This window comes from Eretmochelys imbricata, chromosome 10 (assembly GCF_965152235.1).
Source record: "Eretmochelys imbricata isolate rEreImb1 chromosome 10, rEreImb1.hap1, whole genome shotgun sequence".
Taxonomy (NCBI): Eukaryota; Metazoa; Chordata; order Testudines; family Cheloniidae; genus Eretmochelys; species Eretmochelys imbricata.
Window position 1 is genome coordinate 59,838,712 of NC_135581.1, and position 27,492 is coordinate 59,866,203.

Genomic DNA, 27,492 nt, shown 5'->3' on the forward strand with positions numbered 1-27,492 from the left:
AGTTTACTTTGATTCAGGTAGCTGAATTTATAAGAAGTCTTTCTTCCTTAGTCATGTATGCTGTGAGAAGATGCTACTGCCACCTTCGTATCTATTTATCTTGTCCAGTTAGGTTTTGCCTTAAGGTTTTTAGCAAACACATTTTCACTGTAAGTAGAGACTCACATTATTTACTATTCTTCAGCATCTGCATGATGGTAGCACCTAATCCTAGCCAGACACGCAGCCCCAGTGTGCTGGGCACTTTACAAGCATGCAGGAAGACTAAGCTGCGTGGGGCAGGGGCCACCTAATTTAAGTTTAGGAGGAGAGAGGATAACAGTAATAAGTTCATATAGTTATTTAGCCTTTTGTGTGTCTGTGTGTGTCTTGCTGTACTGTTTGCATCCTGACAGATTAAATCAATTTTTGGAAGATCATAAGAAAATCATTCCGTGCTGTGCAAACCAGAAGGGATCATTAGAAAGAAATGTGGGGTAAACATCCATTAAAGATTTATTGCAACATCTTTTAAACTGTAGTAAACATGTCTAGAAGTAGGTGCTCACTTAGTGTGACATTGATTGTTGTATTTATGTTGCCACATACTAAGTGAACTCCTGAACCTGATTATGTGGCTCACAGTTTCATCATTTAGCAAGAAGGTTAAGGTTCTTGGCCCTGCCCCTTGTCTTTTAAAAGGAATTCAGTGCTGGAGAGAGGTGCTGGGTTGATGGAAATGATCACTGAAGTCCCTGATCTACAGAGGAGTTTGAGAATGGGCAGCAGCAGTATAAACCTTCTTCTACCACTGAAGTGCTTCAGTCCTGTTCTGCATAGCTATTATCCTGTAGGGGAGAAAGGGACTTTCAGCTCTCCAGTGTTGTACTGTATTATGATAGTGACTGTCCCCTCCTCCAAATACTGGCATCTGCAGTTGGACTGAAACTACCAGTAAATTGACCAGGGGCCACCAGACAGCTTCAGATGGTAACACTTTTGGTCAGTACTTATGTGGATTCAAATTTGGTTCTGGGCTGGGGGAGGAGGGAGAGTTGTTTTTAAAATAGAAATCTTGTGCAGCCGAAGGCTTTCTCTTCAGCAGGAAAAAGGGTATGGTAAGTCCTTGTGAAGAAGGGTCAGTTGGTAGTTTTTACACAAATTAGGAGATCAAGGTGAGGTACGGCTCCCCCATAGTCTTTAACTCTACTTCGCTATAGGGGAGCCTAGGTTTTACCTTGGACTGCTAACTTGTGTTAATTCACTAGAATTAACACCTTTTTTCTCAGTGAAGACACAACTTTAGTAAAAACCACTTCATTGTGGTGTTTTGAGTAGGTTCAGAGCAAATTCGTCTGTGCTGTAACTTCACTGACCTCAAGGTGTTCTAATAATGGTCGTGAAATCTTGTCTCTGAATGTACACCAGAAGCCTGCTAAAATGCTGATCTGATTGGTAATATAAATGTGTTGAAATCTGAACCTGCTTCTGGATGATCTCCATGGAGTGGAGAAGCCAGTAAAGCTCAAGAAATTCTAGAATTGTTTGTTTGCAGAATTTACTGTATGAAGAGCTAAATTAAAAACCTCTCTTTAGCCATTCAGCTATATTCTAAGAGTTTGAAGGGGTCAGACATGGTGTTTCTGTATTATACTTCACAATTGTGAGTCTTTTCTGGTCAGATAATTTTACAAAAGGCGTTAAAGGACACTTAAAAAATAGATAGGGGGGAAAATCCGTAGGCATAGAATTACCTTGCAGTTTACAGATATAATTTGCTGTTGATTTTTAGTATCCTTGATGTTTTCTGCAAGAGTTATCTATCTGTGTGTTAGTGTTTGTTCAGAGCTTTGATGGAATACTTCTGAGTAAAAATGAATAATTTTACCATGTTGAAAGGTTGTATGATCTTTCACTGCTCCAGAAAGACAAGGAAAGCTAGACTGGTAATGTCAGGTGTGTTTCAAGCTTTGCTGCAGAGACATTTTAGAAACCTCACACTTTTTTGTTGAAGCATATAAGGTGTGAAAACTGGTAGGAAGAGTCAAAAATGGCAATGTTTCAATGCGAGCACAAAGCTCTTCTTATAAGTCATAGTAAGTTCTGTGTTTTACCAACTTAATACAAGGCAAGTTCATTCCTGCATGAATTTTGCATGCTCATGTTAGTATGCATAGCATCAGAAATGTAGTTTATACAAGTGACTTTTCCATCCTGAGACACAGCATGTCAGTTTTATTTACTTGCAGTTAGTTATTTTTAAAAACATCCATTTTTAAAATAGTAACTGCTGTTTGGATGAACTCTTCATTATTAGTAATCCTTCCTTCCCTCCCACCCCCACCGACATGGCTGTGTTACTAAGGAGCAAAGTTATAAATCAGATGAATCTACTCTGCCACAGACTGAACTTGGCCAAGATTGAATGACGAGAGTAGAAGATCAAATTATAGAATCAATCAATCATGAATGAATATGTATTCTAATGAAGTCTGACAAGTTTTAAAGCAAATCTGCCATTATATTGAAAGTTTCATTACTGTTTCTACCAGCTGTAGTTTGGGAACTACATTCTTTTAATTTAAAAAAACTACAGCCCTGCATGCATCAGCAGTTCTCATCTTTTGGCTCCTTACAACTCACAATTGACTTTTGCTCAAACCTGCAGTGGCTGTTGGAACAAAAAAGAGAACATTATCCTAGGCAAGTGCAGTTCTGGATCTGTCTGAAATTGAAGGAGCAAGACACAGCTCAACCCTGGAACAGATCAGGGTGGATGACTCTCTATGCAAATGCATACTGGAGCCTCCTATTGAATTTACTTGCAGACATATTTTGCTTGCTTCTGTAGAGTGCGGGAGTCACTTGTACGAAAGAGGGGGGGAAATTCTAGACCCTAACACAGAAGCCATCTTCTGTCTCTTTACCAGAGTCCTTTTCTTTGTCTCTTCCTGGACTTTCTTAGTTCTTACCACTGCATGGTCTTACCACTGCCCTATTATAGGAGCTATTTTCCCAGCATGCCCTTTCTGGATACTGACCTGTGGCCTCTTAAATTACAAGCAGCTGTAACCCCAAAGTGGCCATTTCACCATAGGCGGTTGCTTCTTGTATCTCCCTTTCTTCCAGCTGAAGATTTGGCTTTTTTCAACTCCTGTTACATTTTCTATTTATGTTTCAAGATGGCAAGTTCGTCATGTGCAGAAACGGGGGCCTTTGCTGCTCAAATTACCATATTTGCATTTGTTTTTCTTTCTAAAATTCTATTCTAAAAATATAGTGAAGCAATATGCAGTGGGCAATGTTTAAAGAAGACAGAGCTCTACTCTGGGTTGATGGTGGGAGAGTCTCTTTTCCTTTTCTTCTCATGGGGATGGGGTTTTCCCTGTGGCTCCTTCTAGGAGCAGCTGCCTTTTACGCTTCGCAGTGCCTTTTCAGTTTGCTCCCTGCTCTAAGAGAAAAAGACCCTGCTGTTGTTGAAGCATCACCTGCTTAGCCTAAGCCCAGGTAAAGCAGATATAGTGTGGTAATCAGTTCTCTTTCCTCACACTTCCACAGTGGTGGGAGACCATGGGGCAGAGAGAATTCGGTGACCCCACAGTATGTATTGAAAAATACATGAGACCTGTCCATAGAGAAGGCGATTTAAGTACCACAACCTTAATAGGAACTGCAGTAAAAGTCACACAGAAATCATTAAGTCAGCAAGTTTCAGGGGTTAGTGTCAGTAAAAATACCAGGTTTCAGAGTAGCAGCTGTGTTAGTCTGTATCCGCAAAAAGAAAAGGAGGACTTGTGGCACCTTCGAGAGTAACAAATTTATTTGAGCATAAGCTTTCGTGAGCTACAGCTCACTTCATCGGATGCATGCAGTGGAAAATACAGTAGGGCGATTTTATATACACAGAGAACATGAAACAATGGGTGTTACCATACACACTGTCACAAGAGTGATCAGGTAAGGTGAGCTACTGCCGCAGCTTATAAAAGTGGTGAATCTGGATGGATTGTGCCCAACATGTTACTGTTGTGTCTGTTGGCTCTTACAAGTTCTCTTTTCTTTTTTTTTCTTTTTTTCCCCAGTCTGGTCTTAGCCAGCTGTAGCCATTTAGGATTAGAAAGCTCTTTGGTTCTCTGGTCTAACCTCCCCCAGACAAATTTTTGTCTAGTTCTTTCTTTCCTCAGAATATATTTTCTCATTACTTAATGGCTCAGTCCTCTCAAGAGACTTTACATGTGTTGTTTGTTGTATCATTCTCAGGATTGTTTGTTTTGTTTTACACTGTGATGCTGCTAGTTATACACTAATTACAAAGCAAAATAGATATTAACATAGTACTTCACTTTACAGTACATCCCCTTTGTAGTTTTTCAGGGGTGTTGACCTCTTGGCCACCTGACAAGACTCCTCTCAGCCTTGATTGACTTAGGGGACACCCTGCTTTGAAATTAAAGTTCTGATTAACTGCTTTCTTCTTTGGTTTCATTCACTCTTAGACTCAATAAGCAGATGCCTTGGTTTTCTCTTTTAGTTGAACAATTTTAAAAGTGACATAACGGTCAAGGAGAGATGAATTAATCACATTCCAGATAGCATTGTTCTATGTTTAAAAAAAAAAATGCTCATATTTACTCAGTTGCTTATGCATGAACTAGTTTTACTTTAGCAATAGTCTTCTCAAGTTAGTGTTAATACAAATGAAGTGTGAATTTTTATATAAATATTATAATTAAATAACATACGTTCACCTTAACTCTGGTACTTCCCTGAAGGAAACTATTTGCTCCTTGCTCTGGGAAGTCTGGTTTATTTGTCTGTGCCCTACACTTGGATATGTTACCCAGGTTACCAAAATTGACTTTGCTAATATTTCAGAGTCCAATTTACTGCACTGGGATCACCCGAAGCCTAGCGCTTTCCTGATAACGCTGTGTCATGCACCTGCTGCTTGGTTGTGCATGTGCTTGCTGTGTTTGCCACCTTCCTTGATTTAAAGCAGTGGTTCTCAACCTGCAACCCAACCAGCACATAGCTGTGGCCCATGTGACATCCTCAGGGCCATACAGATAGTATATATAGATTGTGTGGAGGCGACCCACATAACACATAGAGAGCCGCATATGCGGCCCACACTGGTAAATTCGTTGAGAACCACTGATTTCAAGGCTTTGAGCCAGATCCTCAGGTGATAGGAACGGGCATAGCTCTGCTGAAGTCAGTGGAGGTACAATGATGTACAGCAGGTGAGGATCTGGCCATCAATATCGATTGTAATCAATCTGTGACAGCCACTTACGAGGAATACAGAAACTTGACTTTTTCAAAAAAGTCTTCTTTAGGGCTTGCTCTGTTTGACCATTGATGCAGTTGTATGAATCAGTCCAACAATCGTGCTTTATTACAGAAGAGCCGTTATCTGATGCTTTGGTCTTAAGGTGTTGAATGTGACCCTCCAAGAATGGGAAATCATAATGAAAGGTTTCAATTTAAACGTTTTTTCATTACAGTTTTTTCGCTGGGAAATCTGTTTCTGGTTATCAAGATTAACTTTTTCCTTTACAGTTAAAAACAGGCAAATATTCCAGTGTTCACTTTTGTTTTAAGTGGTGATCATAATTAATATTTATTATTATTATTTACCGTACTGTAATGTCTCTAGACGTCCCGGTCATGGACCAGGATTCTGTTGTACAAACACAGAACAAAAGGGTGGTCCCTGCCCCAAAGAGCTTGCCGTCTAATGCTTTCACATTGCAAAATGTTGTGTGTTGTTTTATTTGGGATCATTTTGAAAATGTGTGTTTGGTTTTTTTTACAACCCGTCATGCTGTTCATTTACCATTTGCTTTTTTAAAAATCCTTGTTTTCTAGCAAGAAGTTGAGAAGTTTACAGACCTAGAGAAACTCTACCTCTACCTTCAACTGCCTTCGGGTCCCAGCAATGGAGAGAAAAGGTGTGTGGGTGTTTAATATTGGTATAATTCCCATGAGATTTTTTTCCCCATCAAACACACATTTATCTACTGTTTCTGGAAACAGTAACGTTTCTTTATTTTTTATTTTTTAGGAAAAGTGTCTAATATTTTCAGAGAACTAGTTCTTCAGTATATCTGAACTTTGGGAACCCTTGATGCATAATAATCTGACAATATAAGCTTTGCATGGTAGGATGTTTATGAGGAAGTGCTTTTGGTTGGGAGTCTGATTATGGACCAGGTCTGACTTTAGCCTCAATTTTTATATAATGGAGGAATAATGTAGCACTTAAAATATTACTATTGGAAAGAATGATTATTACTTCCTGGTGGGTCTGACAGTATTTGTTCATTAGGTCCTTGCCATCTCTGAAATCACTCCACATCTCATACTTGTAATAATTAATCATTTCTCCCTCATACCGATACCCAGAAAAGTGTTTTTTATTTGAGCTGATTGAAATTTCCCATATTTTGAGTACTCATGATTTTTTTAATTATGAAGAGACTCCATTGTCTCCACAATTTAAGGAAGAATCTTGCCTTCCATTATAGGCCTTACTGTGACCCACTCTTAACTTCACCAAAACATAACCAATGCACATGAAAGTGTATAGGCAGGAACTTACGCCAAGACAGACATTTCTGGAAACTTTGAAGTAAATTGTAAAAGGCATTTGGGAGATATGAGGGATGACCATAACCTTTTAAATATGATGGGCTACGTGAAGTTCATTCTGTATGTCCTCAGTGCAGACCATACAAAGTCTAAAGCATCAGTTAGGGGAACCACATGAGAGATCCAGACAGTGCTACCGTTCTTTATACTCAGTGGTTCCATTGTGCTTGACTGATGGGTTACCTTGCATGCAGCTTTCCCATCAGTTTGCCCATTGCTTCACTGGACTCACAGAAACCTATTTCAGGAATGCCGTAAATTGTCCTTTCTTTAATGTTGTTTTCATTATGTGTCATATCCTGACCCTGATTTATACAATAATAAGGGACATGAAAGCTCCTTGTGCTCATATAAAATGGGGGTGCATTGGGAAGACAAGCCCAACAAGAAGCCCTGCATGTCCTGTTAGGATCTCAGGGAGCCATTGTACATGTAGTGGAGGAGAAGTGCAGTGGCTAGGACAGCATAGGAGGCATGGTACTTGAACCTGTCTGAAGTGGCCCTTTCTCCCTCCCACCTCCAGGGTTCTAGAACTCAGTGAAGCTGGGGTTGTATGGATGCATACATAAATAGATGTTTGATCATTCCTTACAAAGCCATTCATGCAAGTTCAGGGGTTTTTTTATGCCTACTGTTATTCGGCAAAAACAGCTCATAGATGAGACATTGTGGAGTAAATTTTAAGAATGGCGCTTATGGGATGCCTGCACAGGAACATGATTTCTTTCCATGTGAATCTTTTCAGCCCATTTGAACACTTAGCTCTACTAATTGAAGAGGAGCTAGAGAGTACATTCTCTTCATCAGAACTATTTCTGTTTTCACTTAGCGATCAGATCTCGATGTCATCAAGCCGTGCGCAGCAAATGCATGCATTTTCTTGGATTCGGAATACCTTGGAGGAGCACCCAGAGACGTCCCTTCCCAAACAGGAAGTTTATGATGAGTACAAGTGAGTACTGCTAAATTGAGTCCATACATCTAGTTGTAGCAATGCATAAAGAGTAGTGTACACAGTACAGATATGTAACCAGATGCTACAATTGCTTCTTTTATAAGCAGAGGCTTGAACTGCCTTGACTATAGTATAGTTAAGTATGGTGCGGGTTAGAACTTAAAATCTGACATTACTTGACCATGAGGTTTAAATGAGAGGAACTGTGGATGAAGTCCTGGGCCTACTGAAGTCTGTGGGAGTTTTGCCATTGACTTTTATAGGGCCAGGATTTCACCATCTGTGCAGAACAATAAAGAAGTGAAAAATCTTTTTTTCTGCAGTTTCAGACTTTGAGGAAGGAAGTTATTACTGTTTTTATTATTTATGTTTCATTTAATAATCTGTATTTTAAACTTGCTCAAATTAGAGTGAAGTATACACAGAAAGGCCCTGCTTCCTGAGACTCTACCCCGTGTTCAGGTGGAGCCAGTTACAAAGTTGAAACCTAAAAATGCATTTAATTAACACATGTCATAATTAGTGACCAGAGTTTACTTAATTCAGAGAATGGGCAAGACATACATTATTCCATTGACACATACATGTCTGTCTTACATGTCTCAGTGCCTTAGTACTTATTCCTGGTAATAAGTGCATATAAGACCAGCTCCTATGCATTAACATAATGACTGAGGATGCACTAACTACAGTGATGCAACTGCTACTGTATTCAGTATTTTCACTATTAAAAGTAAGATCATAGTTTTAAACTGCAGATTAAATATATCTAAAGTTAAGAAACTTTTTCAAAAATAAGGATTTAAATGAATATTATTTATATTATGATAGAAAAAGAGGATTTGTATACAGAACACTAATAATTTCTTGCAGTACATTTATATTGTCCCTTTCATGCAAAAAGGGTCCAAATGACTTTTTGCAAACTGTGTACATACATCACCACTGAAATGCAGTGATTTCTTACATTCAAGATTGTGGCAACTAACCAGTGCCCAACACATTGCACAGCAGGGCAAATGGGGGAGTTTTGGTCAAGCAGATAACTTCAAAGTGCCAAGAGATCTTAAAGCCCAGACAATACATTGGGTAAGACTGGTCACCCAAAAGACCACATCACACAAAGTCAACTGCATGAAAGTCACTCTATCTGCATCAGGAGGATGAAGGACTGAATCGACCTTGCTGGGGTTTGAACAAGTAGTTCAAGGAATTGTAGATATATTTCAAAACTAAGATTTAGTTCACTAAATGATCCTCTCTGGAATAATACACGAAGTACTGTGGCTGTCATAGAGAATGAGCCCTTGTGCGGGAAACCTGTTTCCGACGGGTTGCAGTACATCATAATGGTCATAGAATTGGTAACCAAGCCAACACACGTTTGTGTTCAGTTAGATCTCAAAGCTACCATACAGCTAGAAAGAGATTAGGACTGGAGGAAGGGAGCAGTCAGACAAGAGTTGGCTCTGATTGTATTTAAAACCAAAATCCAAAAATTAATCAAAGCAAAAAACCATGGCCCAATTCCCAGAAGATGAATTTGAATAAAGTATTATGATCTGGTATTAGCAGTTTCACATTCCAAATGATTACAGTAAACTGCAAGGTGTTTAGTATTCAGCTCACAGAAGGTGCGCAGTGCTATGACCAGATTTCCTCTGCAGTGTGTATATACATCACCTTAATTAACGCTGTCTGGCAGAGTCACTTACTCCGACTGAGTTGAAATGTGGTGGTATTAGCTTGCCTGGAGTTGCTGAACATACGCACACCTAGTTCTGAAATCTCACCATCAACTCAAGTTGTGACATAGGCTAGAAACATAACCAGTAGTGCAAGTATGTTGAACTAACCAATCACGGAGCAGTCAGTTACCCATACACACAGCAACAAAAGCAACAGCAGCTGTTGCACAAGAGAAAAATGTAAGCGTTATGCTTCAGTATATTTCTTATTAAATAGTTTATAGCCTGGTTCAGCAACAAATCTGCTTGGCTTCCATGCTGTGCCAAGCTGCAGATGCCCAGAAATATAATCATCTACAGATTGTGTAGTGTGAAACTTGGACAGATTTTCTGTGTAGCTACATCAAGCCTTTGTGTATGTTTTTTTTTCCTTCACAAAATAAGGATGGTGAGGAAATATCTGGGAAAATATCATATATCTGTAATCTGTCCTCCTTTTAAAGCATCTGTTCTTCTTCGAGTGCTTGTTCACATCCATTCCACATTAGCTGTGTGCGTGCCACGTGCACGAGCGTTGGAAACTTTTTCCCTTAGCGGCTCCCGGTGGGGGGCCCCCTGAGTTGCGCCACTGCGCTGTGCATATATACCCCTGCCGGCCCGACCCCCTCCTCCATGGTGGCTTTGGAACAACCTCTCTCTCTCTCTCTCATGAGAGCAGTCCCTTAGCCTTTCTCAGAGTTAGATAGCTGTTATCAGTTAGTTAACATACCTTTGTTGTGGACACTTAAGTGATTAGGTGCTTGGAGGCTTCCAGCACCCGCCCCAGGCCCACGGGTTTAAGGATTGTACCACGTGCCGCAAGCCTATGCCAGTTAGTGACCCCCATGACTTGTGTCTACATTCCCTGAGGAAAGAGCATCAAACTGAGCGGTGTAAGATTTGCAAGGTGTTCAAGCCAAGAACAAAGAAAGAAAGAGACTTTCTTTTGAAGCAGTTGTTGATGGAGGCTGCATTGTAGCCACCGGACCCGGAGCACCCACCGTCAGCTCCGGCTTCCTCGGTGCGTAGTGCCCTGGAGTTGTCGAGAGACCCAGCACCGGCTAAACACCAAAAACTGTCGGCCCCAGAGCACCAGACTTGGCCCCGGCACTGCTCGTCCTCCCCGGTGCGGCCCACGGCGCAGCCGGAAGGAAGGCGCGGATGTTCCCTGCATAGGAGGCAGGCGTCTTCCAAGGCCCCGAGCACCAATAAGAGCAGGAAGGCCACTATACCGGCGCCGGTGGCTCCGGCACCACAAGTCCCACCGAGCCCAGGCCTAAGTGAGCTCAGTGCTGACGATGGGCTCGAGGGCATAATGGATCAGCCCTCCACGCCTGGCACCTTTGAGGCGGCAAAGGACCTCATTGAGCTGTCGGCGGCAAGCCCCGTCCCATACAGAGAGAATCCTCCGGCACCCATGCCACCAGTACCGGTGAGGGGTAAGCCGGCAATGGTGTGCTGTTCGAGGACACCATCTCAGAGTTGCTCCCAGAGTTGGTCCCGGTCGAGCTCTGCATCCGCAGACTCGCAGTTACCTGTGGCTCAGAAGGAAGTTGCGGTACCGGGAGTGGGTCAGCACGAGGAAGTAATGGAAGGGGCACAACGCTCTCCAGCACCACTCAGAGACCGGCACCGGGAGGAGTCCAGACGGCCCTCGCCGGAGGACTCCTGCAGATGCTGGCCCTGGTCCCGGGAACGCCGGCCCCGGTCCTGGTGCAGATCCCGGTACCGGTCCCAGGGATATCGGTACCGGTCCTGCTCCCGTTCGGTTAGGAGCCGCTTGTTGCTCTACACTGGCACAGATCGTTGGCACTGCCGTGGCCTTCGCGGTCAGCATCGCCGCAGTCCGGCACCGACTCCAGCCGTTACAGTTTCTCGCACCATGCTCCGGACAGCAGGGACCCTCAGACGGGTAGGCACCCCCAATGGGAGCCGCCAGGTCATTGGCTCTTCTGGACTCCTTGGGCCTATCAACAGCACCAAGGTGCCCCGTCCAGGGCGAGCTACTTGGTGCAGCGGTCCTGGTCCCCGCACCGATGCCCGACAGCGCCGGAAGCTACAATATCCAGGCCTCCAGCATCCCCCCAGGATAAACCAGAAAGAGCAGCACCGTGTCCGGTGCCGCCCCAAGGTCTCCCACCCCGGCCCGAGCCGGAGGCCCCTCTCATGGGAGAGGGAGAGCAGGAGGAGCAGCCAGAGGGGGATGAGCAGCTGCTAACCTCCTCATCATCCCCGGAAGAGGCGGTGGCGGGTACAGCGGTGTCCAGCCGTCCACCAATAGACCACAGAGCCCACCAGGAGCTACTGCGTAGGGTCACCCAGAACTTGGGGTTGCAGGCCGAGGAGACGGTTGAGCAGGAGGATCCCATGGTGGACATTTTGAGCCCCGAAGGTCCATCTAGAATACCGCTCCCCTCATTAAGATCATCCAATCGAATTATAAGACTATATGGCAGACCCCAGCCTCCAGCGCATCAATGGCCAGAGGTGTGGAGCGCAAATACTTTGCCCCGTCAAAGGGCTACGAATTCTTGTTCTGCCATCCAAGTCCATGCTCCCTGGTGGTCTCGGCAGTGAACGAAAGGGAGCGCCATGGACAACAGGCCCCAGCCCCTAAGGCCAAGGAGGCAAAACACCTGGACCTTTTTGGCAGAAAGGTGTACTCTTTAGGGGGCCTTCAGTTGAGGATTGCTAAGCAGCAGGCCATCCTCAATAGGCATAATTTTAACTCCTGGGCGGCGGTGGGGAAGTTTAAGGATAACCTCCCACAAGGTTTCCAACAGGAGTTTACAGCCCTGGTGGACAAGGGCAAGGCAGTAGCGAAGACCTCTCTCCAGGCCTCCCTGGATTCAGCAGATGCAGTGACCAGAACAATCGCATCGGGGGTGGTCATGAGGAGCTCGGCGTGGCTTCAGGAGTCAGGCCTGCCGCCTGAGGTCCAGAATATGCTTCAGGACCTCCCATTTGAAGGGTCCGGGCTTTTTTGGACCGGACAAGACGCAAGGCTGCATAGCCTCAAGGATTCGAGGGCTACACTTAAGTCGCTGGGTATACACACCCTGGCGACCCAGAGGAAGCCCTTTAAGCCGCAGCCTCCCCCTCACGCCAGTACCAGCCTCGCCATAGGCACGAGCCTTACCGTAGGCGAGGCAGGGATAACAGGCCATGGTGCAATAATAACAATAATGCGCCGGGTCAGAATCAAAGTCAGCACAAATCCCAGCCGGGCACTAGTCCAGGCTTTTGAAGGTGCACTCGGAGACAGCGTACCAGACCAGTCACTGGATCTGTGCCTTTGTTTCCTGAACCGCCTGTCCCATTTCTCCCGTGCGAGGTCCAGCATTACGTCAGACCTTTGGGCTTTGGGTCTTCCTTACGCACGGTACAGAACGGGTACTCGCTGCCATTCTCTTCCTTCCCTCCCTCCCGCCCCCCTCCCTTCCCCGTCCCTCTTCAGGGACCCCTCTCACGAGCATCTCCTAGAGAAGGAGGTTCGCTCACTGCTAGAGGCGGGGGCGGTAGAGGCGGTGCCACGTGGCCTAAAGGGGAAAGGTTTCTACTCCCGGTACTTCCTCATCCCCAAGGCCAAAGGGGGCCTTCATCCCATTTTAGACCTGTGCGGGCTCAACAAGTTCCTGGTCAAGGCCCGGTTCCGCATGGTCTCTCTGGGCACCATCATCCCTTCCCTGGATCCGGGGGGCTGGTACGCTGCCCTCAACATGAAGGATGTGTACTTTCATATCGCCATCCACCCAGCACATTGGCAGTTCCTGCACTTCACTGTGGGCCAAGAACATTACCAGTTTGCGGTTCTCCCGTTCGGTCTAGCTGCATCCCCACGGGTGTTCACAAAATGCATGGCGGTAGTGACGGCCTTCTTACGGAGGCAGAGGATCCGGGGTTACCCGTACCTCGACGACTGGCTTCTGACGGATCGATCCGAAGTGCGGGCTCATGTGGAGGTGGCCCTGAGATTGTTCCGCAAGCTGGGGCTCTTGGTCAACGTCCCCAAGTCCACTTTCGTGCCCATGCAGAGAGTGGAATTCATAGGGGCAGTCCTGGACGTGGTGCAGGCCAGGGCAAGCCTTCCAGCATCCTGTTTCCAGGCTATCCAGCAAGCGGTGACCTCCCTGTGCCAGTTTCCAATGACAACAGCCAGGTGCTGCCTGCGGCTGCTGGGCCACATGGCAGCATGCACGCACGTGGTCAGGCATGCCAGACTGAGACTCAGGACTCTGCAGGCGTGGCTCGCTCGGGTGTACCACCCAGGCAGGGATCCCCTGGACTTGGTAGTGACAGCCCCAAGAGATGTGCTGGACTCCCTGCTGTGGTGGCAGTCCCAGCCTGTGGTTTGCGAAGGCATCCCCTTTGCCACCCCAGAACTGGACCTCACGCTGGTGACGGACGCATCAGACTGCAGATGCGGGGCTCACCTGGGAGACCTCAGGATTCAGGGCTTGTGGTCCGGAGCAGAGCGGTTGCTCCATATCAATGTGAAGGAGCTCAGGGCAGTTCGTCTCACCTGCCAGACCTTTCACACCACTCTGAGTGGTCACAGCGTGACAGTTCTGACAGGTAACTCTACTGCCATGTTTTATATAAACAAGCAGGACGGGACCCGTTCCTTGCTGCTCTGTCGCAAGGCTCTCCTCCTCTGGGACTTTTGTATAGCCCACGCCATTCACCTCGAGGCGTCGTATCTCCCGGGGGTGCGAAACGAGCTGGCGGACTACCTCAGCAGGTCGTATTGCATGCCCGAGTGGACGCTCAGAGCGGACGTCGTGCTTTCGTTCTTCCGCAGGTGGGGGTTTCCCCAGGTAGACCTGTTTGCCCCCAGGGTCAACGCCTAGTGCCCGCGGTTCTGCTCGTTCCAGGGCCACAGCCTGGGCTCAGGCGCAGACGCATTTGCGATTCTGTTGGAAGGGGGCTTGATGTATGCATTTCCCCCGTACACAAGGTCCTGCTCAAGGTAAGCAGGAACAGGGCAGCGGTAGTCCTCATTGCCCTGGCTTGGCCCCGCCAGCACTGGTACACAATGCTCCTAGAGCTGTCGGTGGAGGCCCTGGTAGTCCTGCCCCTACGCTGGGACCTCATCACGCAGGACAGCGGGCGGCTTCTCCTCCCTGACCTGCAATCACTGCACCTGACGGCATGGAAGCTCTGTGGCTAAATGCCTTGGAGAGCCAGTGCTCCCTTCCTGTGCAGCAGATTCTGCTTGGCAGTAGGAAGCCCTCTACCAGGGCTACCTATATAGCCAAGTGGAAAAGGTTCTCGTGTTGGTGTGAGCCCCGACAGGTGCAGCCGTACCAGGCCCCGGTGCAAGCCATCCTAGAGTACCTCCTGCACCTCAAGCAACAGGGGCTGGCCCCGTCCTCACTCAGAGTGCACCTGGCGGCCATCTCGGCCTTCCATCCGGGGTTTTCGAGGGGCTTGGTGTTTTTCCACCCAGTGGTGGGACGGTTCCTTAAAGGATTGGAGAGGATGTTTCCGTACTCATGCCCCCCAGTCCCTCCATGGAACCTTAACTTGGTCCTCTCTAAGCTCATGGGACCCCCTTTCGAGCCCCTCGCTACCTGCTCCCTCCTCCACCTCTCCTGGAAGGTGGCATTTCTGGTGGTCATTACCTTGGCCAGAAGGGTGTCTGAGCTGAGGGCTCTCACCTCTGAGCCACCATATACAGTGTTTCACAAGGATAAGGTGCAGCTGCGACTGCACCCCAAGTTCCTCCCTAAGGTGGTCTCACAATTCCATTTGAGCCAGGACATTTGTCTGCCAGTGTTTTTTCCAAAACCCCATACGGACCCGAGTCACCGCAGCCTACGCACCCTGGATGTCCATCGAGCGCTGGCGTTCTATTTGGAGTGCACCAAGCCCTTTCGAAAATCCACGCAGCTGTTTGTGGCTGTAGCCGAGAGGATGAAAGGCCTCCCGGTGTCGGCACAGCAGATCTCATCTTGGATTACAAGCTGCATCTGGGCATACTACGAGCTCGCAGGTGTTCCGGCCCCGGTGGTCACGGCCCACTCGACCAGGGCACAAGCGACTTCCATGGCTTTCCTGGTGCAGGTCTCGATCCAGGAGATCTACAGAGCAGCCACCTGGTCCTCGGTGCACACCTTCACGACCCACTACACAGTCAACCAGCAGGCCAGAGAGGACGTGGCAGTTGGCAGAGCAGTCCTCGGATCAGTTATTCCATGACTCCTACCCTCCTCCAGAGGTAAGCTTGTGATCCACCTAATGTGGAATGGACGTGAACAAGCACTCGAAGAAGAAAAGATGGTTACTTACCTTCTCGTAACTGTTCTTTGAGATGTGTTGTTCACGTCCATTCCACCACCCACTGTCCTACCCCTCTGTTGGAGTCGCCAGCAAGAAGGAACCGGAGGAGGTCGGGCCAGCAGGGGTATATATGCACGGTGCAATGGTGCCACTCAGGGGGTCCCCTGCCGGCCCGACAGGAGCTGCTGAGGGAAAAAGTTTCCGATGCTTGTGCACGCGGTGCGTGCACCTAATGTGAAATGGACGTGAACACACATCTCGAAGAACAACCATTACGAGAAGGTAAGTAGCTGTCTTTTCTCTTTTAAAAACATTTAGCTTCCATTAATATTTTTATGAGTTACCCTTATGCATCAAAAGGAGAATAGAAACAGGGTAGGAGGTGGGGGGAAATGACATATAAATAGTAGCATTAGTTCTGATAAGGCATTTCTCCCTTCTTAGGGGGATTAAGACATCTCAAAACCTACTTTTGTGTGTGTCACTCATGAGCTCATGAGCTGTTATTTCCATCCTCCACCTGTAAAGACAGATGGTGTTTGGAGTTCACAATGAGCACTTTATACACACAGATATGAAAATGCATTAATATTATAAAATATGAAGGGATCATATGTCCATCAAAAGCTAACAAGACTTTTGAGGAGTTGCACCATAAAGCTAACACTTAAATTCCTGCTGTAAATATCAGTCAGAGATTCTTCTTTGTAGTTTTACAGAAATACTGAATTTCTGCTTCAACTATGATGTGGTGGTTTTAACCTGTTTTATTACAATATTGTTTGAATTCCAAGTGTTTGAAATGTTAAAGGCAGAAGCACAGAATCTACCCAAATCCAGCATAGACAAATTTTACTTGTATTACCTCCTTCTTCAAGTTTCAATGCACTTTTATCTGCACACTAATTCTTCCTTTCTGTACATATTGTGACAAAGTTCCTGCGCTACCTTGGTGGGTCTTGCGCTTATTGGTGGATTTGCTCAACTTGGAGCTTCACGGCAGCCCTCAGCTTGGCCGTTTTTCTGAACCCACAGTCCAGGTCGACTCCTCCTGTGTCTGACCAGGAATTAGAAGGATTTGGGGGGAACCCGGGCCCGCCCTCTACTCCGGGTTCCAGCGCAGGGCCCTGTGGAATGCAGCTGTCTAGAGTGCCTCCTGGAACAGCGGTGTGACAGCGACAACTCACTGGGCTACTTCCCCATGGCCTCCTCCCAACACCTTCTTTATCCTCACCACAGGACCTTCCTCCTGGTGTCTGATAATGCTTGTACACCCCAGTCCTCCAACAGTCCGCGTTCTCACTCTCAGCTCCTAGTGCCTCTTGCTCCCAGCTCCTGACATGCACACCACAAACTGACGTGAGCTCCTTTTTAAAACCCAGGTGCCCTGATTAGCCTGCCTTAATTGATTCTAGCAGCTTCTTGATTGGCTGCAGGTGTTCTAATCAGCCTGTCTTAATTGTCTCCAGAAGGTTCCTGATAGTTCTGGAACCTTCCCTGTTACCTTACCCAGGGAAAAGGGACCTACTTAGCCTGGGGCTAATATATCTGCTTTCTATTACTCTCCTGTAGCCATCTGGCCCGACCCTGTCACGTATTTACTTCTCTTTATGGTTTTATAAGTTGGGTGTCTAGGAAGAGATTTAAATTTTGTTATTAGATAGAAGTGACTACACTCATTTTGCCTTTAAAGTGGTAAAATAAATGAAAATTAAATTACAAAATAAAATAGTAGCAGCCCAGGAAGATTAAGAACTTGAAGTTTAATTCCTGATATGAGTTGGTTCACAGGGACAAATCCACTCTCACTGGCATTAGGAGGTGCAGTTTGCACCAACCATCATGAGCAAGGCCCCCTGTGCCCTAGAAGGTTTTAACGCCAGAGAGGAAGGGCAGGTGATGTTTTCTCTGTGAGCTGCCCTTCAGGTTTACACCAGGGAGATGCAGCTTTAAAATGTGCTGGGGACTGCATGGTATGTATTGGGGATGCACAGAATAAATGCATCCCCTTATCAAGTCCCCTCACCATTCTGTTTGACACACCCATCTAGCAAAGAGGAGTTTTGTTGATGCAACTTCTCCCCAGCAGTAAGGATTTTCTATCTGGGCCTATGCCATCAGAAACCAGTATAGACCATAGATAAATTTAATGCATAAAGTGCAATCCTGCAGCCGTTGCTCAGGCAAGACTGATCTGTCTGAGCAGGGCTTAATGGGCGAAGTCACAGCTACACAGAAGATTGTCTTCAACTGATGAGAAAATCTTTCAAGAAGAAAATGAAAGATGGCACATGTTGCTGCACTGGTTTCTAGCTCTGTTTGGGCTCTGCTATAAGGACTTCTGTTGCTGAAGTCTTGCTGCCACTGTGATGATCTGAGACAAGTGTATCATCAGATCATTCAAATATTTGAGGTAATGGAGCTAATTGTTCATTTAAGTTTCTGATAGAGTTGGTAAATTTTGATCAGAAGTTCTTTAGTCCCCATCTTCCTCCTGTAAATTATTAATCACTGCTTCACTGTCAACCAATTGATTTGTAGATGGTGTGTTGTAAATGTTAAAGATCTCAAGCAATGAGTTAGAAAAGGAAGACTCGGGAACTAGAATAGAATAGATTGAGGGCATGGCTACACTTGCGGTGCCAGGAGTTAAACCAGCCCTCGGAGACTGCAGCAGGGAAAGCACTGCGGTGTGTCTACACTGTCAGCTGCAAGCGCAGTGGCGTGGCCATATTAGCAGCTCTTGCACACTGGGATAACTACCACAATGCACTGCTCTCTGTGGCGTTGCAAGTGGCTGCAGCATGCTTTTCAAATGGGTGGGGGTGGGGTGTGACAGGGAATGTGTTGTGTGTATGTGGGGGGAGAGACAGTGTGTTTTGGGGGGCAGAGTGTGTGTCAGCATGCTGTCTTGTAAGTTCAGACAGCAGCAGGAGGAAACCCCAACATCAGCCCACCCCCTACACACATGCACACACGCCTGCCTTGGTAGTAGCAGCATTCCACAGTAATGGTTGTTTTGTCCCAGAGCAGGTAATCATGCTGGCTGTCAGACACGGAGCTTTGAAAGGGGATATCCGCATGCCTGCAGCCGATTTCAAAACAATGACAAGAGTGGCCACTTGACTTCAAGGGATTATGGGACGTTTCCAGAGGCCAGTCATAGTGCAGTAATGCAACACGTTGTCCACACTGACACTCGTTTCAGCGGGGCGCAGCAAGCTCTATGCTTCTTGTGGAGGTGGATTACCAGGAGCGCTCCAGCTGCAGAGTCCAGGCGCTCTAAGTGCCTTGCCAGTGTGGACACCTCAGGAGTTAGGGCGCCCGGGTCAGGTTTAATGCGCTCTAACTTGCAAGTGCAGCCAAGGCCTGAGTGCTGAAAACTCAGCTAGATGGATGTGATTGGCAAATATGTTAAGCGTTACACATTTTCTTTGTTTCTTACACACTACAGTATTGGCTGATAACACTTTCGGCAGTGCTTTCCGTGATGGGTGTACAAACCCTAGGGTTGATGGGCTGCTTGGGGCCCAGTCAACCCCGCCCCATGACACTTAAGCAGGTGTCAGGCTGGGAGAGGAACTAAAAAGAGAGAGGTGCCCAGCTGGGAAGGAGAGCAGCTCTTGAGCTCTCACTACGAAAGAGAAGACTGGCTGGGCCAGGAACTGGGGTGGATTGTTGTGTATTTGGTCGTCCCCAAGGGAAGGGAAGGTTTTACATTTCTCACTGTTTATTTGGGACTTTGGGTACCTCGAAAGGGGTGGAACTGTTACATGACCTAGCTGGAGGGCTAAATCACCTCCACCCAGAAGGTGTTGGAGGTTGGGTGGAGCAGTGGAAGAGCGGAAGGGAAACAGAGGCAGAGCCATTGCCACATTGTGCCATGCTGCAAGGAGGCATGCACTTTTCTTTCAAGGAAATAAAAAAAGAGTTCAAAAGAATATATAATGCAGTCCCCTAAGACTGAAGCCAATTGGACCTACCTTTACAGGCAATCTTTCTATAAAGTCTTGTGTCTTTATTGGCCTTTATTTCATTAATTTATTTTATGTTCCAAGTAATTTAAATTTTATGTCTCAAGCATATTTAGATTGTAGGTCTCACAGAAAAAGTGCTTTATTCTGAGAGCTTGTCAACATGGTGCCTTAGTCCATACCAGATGGGGTATAAGTTCTAATGGGTTCTAATATGTCCCATGCTAACTGGCCTATATGGACTCTGTTGGCGTGCACTAAAAGTTCTCTAGTGTGTATTCTTGTAGTCCCGTTTCAAACAGTACTGCATTAATGCACACTAGGGAACTTTTAGTGTGTTCCAGCATGGTCCAGATGGAGCAGTTAGTGTACAATTGCTGGTGCGTGTTAGAATTTACACCCCCGCTAGTGTGGATTAAGGCAATGTGTAGCTAAACCCTGAGTCAACCTTACTACGGGTAGTGTAGGGAGGAGAGGAGGCCCTTTACAAAGGAAAGTATGGAAGATTCCAGTATCTTTACCATCTCTGATTTGAACACCCTCCACCCCCATCTGCTTTCACTCAATCTGTCCTCCATTCAAGCACGAAAGCTTCTGGGCATATCAAAGCCGGGCAACAAGCAGAGAGGGGAGCCATTAAGAAAAGGCATTTGGTGCGTGGTGCTGAGTCAGTGTGAGACCACGTGAGGCTCTTCCAGGCTGAGCTTGGAGGAGGGGTCGCAAATGTCATGGAATGGTCTGTCTGTAAATTTAAATTACATTATAAAATAGTAGTAGCACAAAAAAGGTCACAAGCTTGCAGGAGCTTCCAGCCTGGACCCAGGGAACCCCAGGCAACTGTGTAGATCTGTGACTGCTGCTAAGTCCTTTATAGAAGCAGACCTACTGTTCTTGGTGGTTGCATATTTTTCTTTTCTTTTTCCCCTTACAGTGAAAATTTTCATTTGAAAAGAAGTGAGCGATAAGGTCCCAAGCCCAGTGTTTGCTAGTTTAAGTGGGTTTTACTTGTACTGTTCAACTTCAAGAAGGATTTTCAGTATTCACACTCTGTTTTCACTGACTACATCAAAGAAACTGTAGAGTACACCCAGATGTATGTTACGAAGGTGATGCTTTGTACAGCAGCTGAAAGCCAGAATACAACTGGCATCAGCTAGCTGTATTATCCCACCTTTTGAGAGCCCCTAGAGTAAAGTCACAGTCCAGCGAAGGCTGGTGACATCTGAAAATGGATAGGTGAAACTGACAAAGGTCTGTTCAAAGCCAATTTACGGCAGAAAGTAAAGCTGCTCCTGAAGCCATGTCTACACTACAAACTTTGGTCAACGCAAGTTACGGGAATTAGAATATTGCCGCATTAGAATATTGCTCATGCGCTTGCATGCTTGGCTTGTGTTGATGCGCAAGGAGAGCTTGGCTTGTGTTGATGCACAAGGAGAGCTTGTGTTGATGCACAGTTTGGTGCACCATGGGTAGGTATCCCACTGTGCCATGTTCCACCCTCTGGTGCAATGCCTTTTGTGGAATTTTTGAATACATCATGGGGCACATGTGAGTCGTACAAGTGGGTGCTGGGAGCAAAAGGTCAAGTTTCCATCATGCAACTTTCTCCATCCCATAATTCCATACCAATCCAATAATTGTTGTCTGTCTGTCTGTCTGTCTTTTTTTTTCAATCCTACTTTTTGCTGTAGCATCTGTGTCAGAGTGTCAAGACCTACAGGTCATGAACCTGGGTCTTGGCAGTCACCACGTTCCAATCTTCCATCCAGCAGCTCAAAAGCAGCAGCTGGGACTGCGGACCATGAAGCCTAACTGGGGCACAAGCCCTATCCCTATGCTCTTGATTGGGAAAGCTTCAAGACTCCTGATTGGGCCTCAGTTCCTGTGTAAGCCAGGGGAGGAAACAGGAAGTTATCCGTACAACTGGGCTTTACTTGACATGGACCACAGGTCTGGTGTTTTCCTGTTTCTGCCTTCTGATCCTCACATCCTGGTGTCCTGACTCAGCCAGACTCTTGGTAACTGCCTCCTGGTTCCTGCCCTACAGTTCCATCACCTGAACCTGACCACCTCGTATCCTGACTCAGCCAGACTCTTGATCCCTGCCCTTTGGTTTGTCTCTTGATTCTGATCTCCTGGTGTTGCAGTCCAGGCTGATTCCTAGTAATTGGCTCCTGGACTCTGTTTACATCTAACTCCTAGGCCAGGCCACGCACTCCTGGCCCTGACACAGAAGCATGGAGCCCACACAACTAGGCAGTATGGTCATGAACGTTGCAAACACAAGACAATAATCCTCTGGTATTTGCAGATCAGCAGGAGGTACCTCAACAACACTGGACATGACGATTTTTTTGAAGGACATAGCAAAAAAGAATTCAGATTTGTTGATGGCATTCATGGAGCAACTGCAGATGATGGCATGCCTCTTGGGCCCAAGAAACAAGCACTGACTGGTGGGATCACATCGTAATGCAGGTTTGGGAGGATGAGAAGTACCTGCAGAACTTTCAGAAGAGAGAGATGCCACATTCCAGGATTTTTGTGCCAAACTCGCGCCAGCCCTCCCATGCAGGGACACCAGAGTGAGAGCTGTACTGACTGTTGACAAATGAGTGGTGATTGCACTGTGGAAGCTTGTAACCACAGATTGCTACCGGTCAGTGGGAAATCCATTTTGGAGTTGGAAAATCCACAGCAGAGATCGTTGTCATGCAAGTGTGAACGGCAATTAATTGTAGTCTGCTATGTAGGACTGTAACTCTGGGCAATGTGCAGTACATTGTGGATGGCTTTGTAGCTGTTGGGTTCCTGAACTGCAGTGGGGCGATATATGTCGTGCATATCCCTTTTTGGCCCGAGTCCACCTTGCCACAGAGCACATCAACAGAAAGGGTTACCTTTCCATTGTTATGCAAGTGTTGGTGGATCACCAGAGACGCTTCACTGACATCAGTGTGGGCTGGTCAGTGAAGGTGTTTGACACTTGCATCCTCAATCAGGAAGCCGCAAGCAAGGAAATTTTTTCCCAATCAGTGGATTACCATTGCCAATGTTGAAATGCCAGTAGTGGTCTTGGGGGACCCAGCCTACCCTTTCCTCCCCTGGCTCATGAAGCTGTATGCTGGCAGCTCCAAGGAAAGATTCAGCTACTGGCTCAGCAGGTGCACAATGAAGCTGAATGTGCTTTTGACAGATTGAAGGGATGTTGGGGGTGTTTACTCACTAAATCAGATCTCAGTGAGAAAAATATCCCAATAGTTATAGCTGCCTGTTGTGTCCTGCATTATATCTGCGAGGCAAAGGTGGGGACAAGTTGCTGCCAGGGTGGAAGACGGAGGTGGAGCAGCTATCTGCTGACTGTTAACAGGCAGACACAAGGGTCAGGAGAAGAACTCAACATGGCGCTATGAGGCCTTGAAGGAGCACTTTAACAGTCAGACACAGCAGTGTGCTCTGCTGGACAGTGTTCTATCTTGGCTTGAAGTTTGGGGGTGGTTAGGAATTGTGTAGTGCTTAGTGTCATTCATACATGTACACCATCTTGTAATGAACCTATGAATGATGCGGTGTTTACTGTACATTTGTAATGATCACATTGTGTTTTTAACTCAACGTATGAGTTCTGTGGTCTTGTTCTATTACAAGGAATATATACTTTGAGTAGCACTAGGCGTTGTGCAGTGTATGTTATCAAGTATTAAAGATGAATTTATTTCCAAAAAACAAAAAATGATTGTATACCAAAAACAATGCCAAACATTACTGTACTATTAAAAAACAATACATTTTATTTATAAAAATAAATTAACAGAATAGAACTTTGAAATTAGAATGGTAGATAACATGTGTGTCCATTTCTGCCAAATATACACTGACCGTGGTTCTCACAGGTCAGCATGTGTGAAGCTGTACTTTTCCTTACGGTTGCTGAGCGTGCCGTGGTAAGGGTAGGGATGCAGCCCATGGTGCCCTGTAGAATGTTGTGGAGTGTAGGGAGCTGCTGAAATGGAGTTCTCTGTTGACCTCAAAGGGAGGCAAGCCTGTGACTGTTGGACCTGTCAGTCAGCAAGAGTTGCAGCATTTGTGTTTGTTGTCTGAGAAGCCCCATTCTGTCCTGGTGCACCTCCCTCTCCTTTTCCTTCTGGGACTCCTGGGCCTTTCTTCTGTTCACTCTTTCGTTTTCCAGGCCTTCTGCTCATAGTCTGATGCAACACTAGCTTGCAGGATCTCAGTGAACATGTACTCCCTTGTCCTCTACTTTCTCCTCCTCATCAGGGTCAGCTGTTCCATGGGTGTGGAGGGGGGCCCCCCTCAAGGCCTCAACGGAGCAGCTACAGATAAAACAGACATAACATTGTGTTTACAGTCACAATGGAAGGCAAAGGATAAATTTCAGCACTCCCTTCTCTTATTCCCATAAGAGATTTAAATAAGACATTATTGATGCTTCAGCTTTGGCGTGCCTCTGCACAGCACTGCTCTCTAGCTGCAACCATGGTGAGTATGGCTCACATTGGGTAAGAGCGGGCAGAAATGAGGAAGGAATTGTTTGGCTGCAAACAACAATAAAAGGCCAGCCCTTGTTCCCATGGTATGAATACAGGACAATGTCACTGAATACTGGCATTATTTTTCACAGGCAGTGGTGGTTTTAGCTGACATCTGTCAAAGACTGAGGGTCACAAAGGCCCAGAGAACACATGCTGCTGCTGCTGCTGCTGCTCACATCCCTATGCTGCTAGCCTGTTTGTTGCAATGCTGCCTGCTGAAGTCTTTGTTATACCAATAAAATAAAAACCAGCAGGATCTTATTAAAGGGAATAAGGCAAAATGCCACATTTATTGTGAATCCAGAAAGAATCACAGTAAGCAGTTAGTTATAGCTATATTCCATTCAATTTCATATTTATTCACACATTCATTCACACGCACACACACAGGTTCTGCAAGGTTGTTATCATGGTTACCAGCCTTAGAGTTGCTCATACCAAGCCACTGGCCAGGTGGCCTGGATACGAGGAGGGAGCAGGGCCTTGTCAGATGCTCATCTGATGCTCCTGGAAGTTGGTTTGCAGAATCAGACCCCAAAGTTCTCACTTTCTAGAGTCCATTTTTATAGGAATTTATTTCTATGTCAGTGTATGGGAATTGCTTCATCATGCTGTTGCTGAATCAATCAGCAGATGGCACATTCCTGATGGTTCCGTGCTGCCTGATGTTATCTTGTTCTTTGGTTCTCAGGCTGTTGGGTGGATTCCAGTCTGCCCTCCAGGGGTCCTCTGGTTGTTTCCACTAGATGCCTTCTTCGGCCGATCGACACTGGATTCTTAGACTGGCACCTCCCTGATCATTCATTTATTATCCACACCAAGCATCCATCCACATACATCCTCTATCTCTATTTTAATCACAATGGTTAACAAAGCAAGATAAATACAACAAAAGGGTGGGGAGTCTCTGTGTGGTGTTTCTGTTGTTACAAAGTATCACTTTGAGTCTCTCTCTCTCTCTCTCTCTCTCTGTGAGTAGTTGTTGTTACAAAGTATTGCTTTGAGAACAGATTCCCTCTTAGGATGTACTAACACAATTAGCAGCTTGCGAGTTTCACACAGAGAGGGAGAGAAACAGTAAAAACAAGAGACCAAAAACCAAGAGACCTCTTAATTAGTAATACCCTGGAATTTAAACTAGGGGGAGTCAAACTCATTTGTGATTTTAATGCAGAACTTCTTTAATATGATCCAACATCTTCATGGAGTCATAGCCAGCCTTAGGAGTTGGCGACATGCATGACCGCCCAGGGTGCTGTGGTCAGAGGGATGTCATGGTCAACCTTTCCCCTCCCCCCCCCCCCCCCCGAAACACACACACAAACAGCCTAAGGCCCCCTTAATTCCTGAGCACAGGGCCCAGAGCCAGGGAGGGCTAGGGGTGGGGGCACCTACCATGCGATGGGCTCCAGCTCTTAATCCTGGCCCGGCTGGGGAGGGATGGGGCTTCCTCTTCCCCTGCATGGGCTGCTTCCAGGGCCAGGTCGGACCTATCTCCGGTAACCTCCTCTGGCTGCAGGAAGCTCTGCACCCTCCCTTCCCTGCCCCCAGTGTCCTGCCCCCATTGCTCCCTAGCCACACGGGAGGGGTCACTGTAAGGGGAGCTATCCCCCCATTTGCCCAACCCCAGTGCATCTAGGCTTAGAGTGCCATTTTCCCTAAGGCTGGCTCCCCATGGAGTGGTGTGGGAAAGTGTCCTACTGTGAAGGAAGAAATAAGGAAGCCACCCCTAAAAACCTTCAGGAGAGGATTTCAGATATCTCCATGGAAATTACATCCAGGTCTCTCAGGAGGATACAAGGACATCCCTGTATACATAAACAAACATCTCTGCATGCCCCCACCTTCCTACTGCTTAACATTACAGGGGAATGAAGAGCAGATAATAACTCTGCGTCTTTTCGTACAAGTAAAACAGGAACTGACTGAGGAGATATCTGAGCCATTAGCGATTATCTTTGAGAAATCATGGAAGATGGGAGAGATTCCAAAAGACTGGAAAAGGGCAAATCTAGTGCCAATCTACAAAAAGGGAAATAAGGACAACCTGGGGAATTACAGACCAGTCACCTTATCTTCTGAACCTGGGAAGATAATGGAGCAAATAATTAAGAAATCAATTTGCAAACACCTAGAAGATAATGAGGTGATAAGTAACAGTCAGCATGTATTTGTCAAGAACAAATCGTGTCAAATCAACCTGATAGCTTTTTTTGACAGGGTAACAAGCCTTGTAGATGGGGGGAAGCAGTAGGTATGATATATCTTGACTTTAGTAAGGCTTTTGATACTGTCCCGCATGACCTTCTCATAAACAAAGTAGGGAAATACAACCTAGATGGAGTTACTATAAGGTGGGTGCATAACTGGTTGGAAAATTGTTCCCAGAGAGTAATCATCAGTGGTTCACAGTCATGCTGGAAGGGCATAGCAAGTGGAGTCCCGCAGGGATCGGTTCTGGGTCTGGTTCTGTTCATTATCTTCATCAATGATTTAGATAATTGCATGGAGAGTACACCTATAAAGTTTGCAGATGATACCAAGCTGGGAGGGGTTGCAAGTGCTTTGGAAGACAGGATTAAAAATTCAAAATGAACTGGACAAACTGGAGAAATGGTCTGAAGTAAATAGGATGAAATTCAATAAGGACAAATGCAAAGTACTCCACTTAGGAAGGAACAATCAGTTGCACACATACAAAATGGGAAATGACTGCCTAGGAAGGAGTACTTTGGAAAGGGATCTGGGGGGCATGGTGGATCACAAGCTAAATATGAGTCAACAGTGTAACACTTTGCAAAAAAAGCAAACAGCATTCTGGGAGGTATTAGCAGGAGTGTTATAGGCAAGACATGAGAAGTAATTCTTCCTCTGTACTCGGGGCTGATTAGGCCTCAACTGGAGTATTGTGTCCAGTTCTGGGCGCCACATTTCAGGCAAGATGTGAAGAAAGTCCAGAGAAGAGCAACAAAAATGATTAAAGGTCTAGAAAACATGACCTATGAGGGAAGATTGAAAAAAATGGGTTTGTTTAGTCTGGAGAAGAGAAGACTCAGAGGGGACATACTAACAGTTTTCAAGTACATAAAAGGTTGTTACAAGGAGGAGGGAGAAAAATTGTTGTTCTTAACCTCTGAGGATAGGACAAGAAGCAATGGGCTTAAATTGCAGCACGGGAGATTTAGGTTGGACATTAGGAAAAACTTCCAAACTGTTAGGGTGGTTAAACACTGGAATAAATTGCCTAGGGATGTGGAATCTCCATCATTGGAGATTTTTAAGAGCAGGTTAGACAAACACCTGTCAGGGATGATCTAGATAATACTTAGTCCTGCCTTGAATGCAGGGGACTGGAATAGATGACC

At 46.2% G+C, this 27,492-nt stretch overlaps 1 protein-coding gene across 1 annotated transcript in view; it reads left to right on the forward strand.

Annotated features, from left to right (window-relative positions):
• The window catches only part of RFX7 (regulatory factor X7), a 118,230-nt gene that overhangs the window by 57,476 nt on the left and 33,262 nt on the right, over positions 1–27,492 (forward strand). Inside the window, exons 3-4 of the mRNA XM_077827619.1 lie at positions 5,851–5,933; positions 7,463–7,585. Of these exons, the coding sequence (XP_077683745.1) occupies positions 5,851–5,933; positions 7,463–7,585 (206 nt within the window). The remainder of the gene's footprint in view (positions 1–5,850; positions 5,934–7,462; positions 7,586–27,492) is intronic.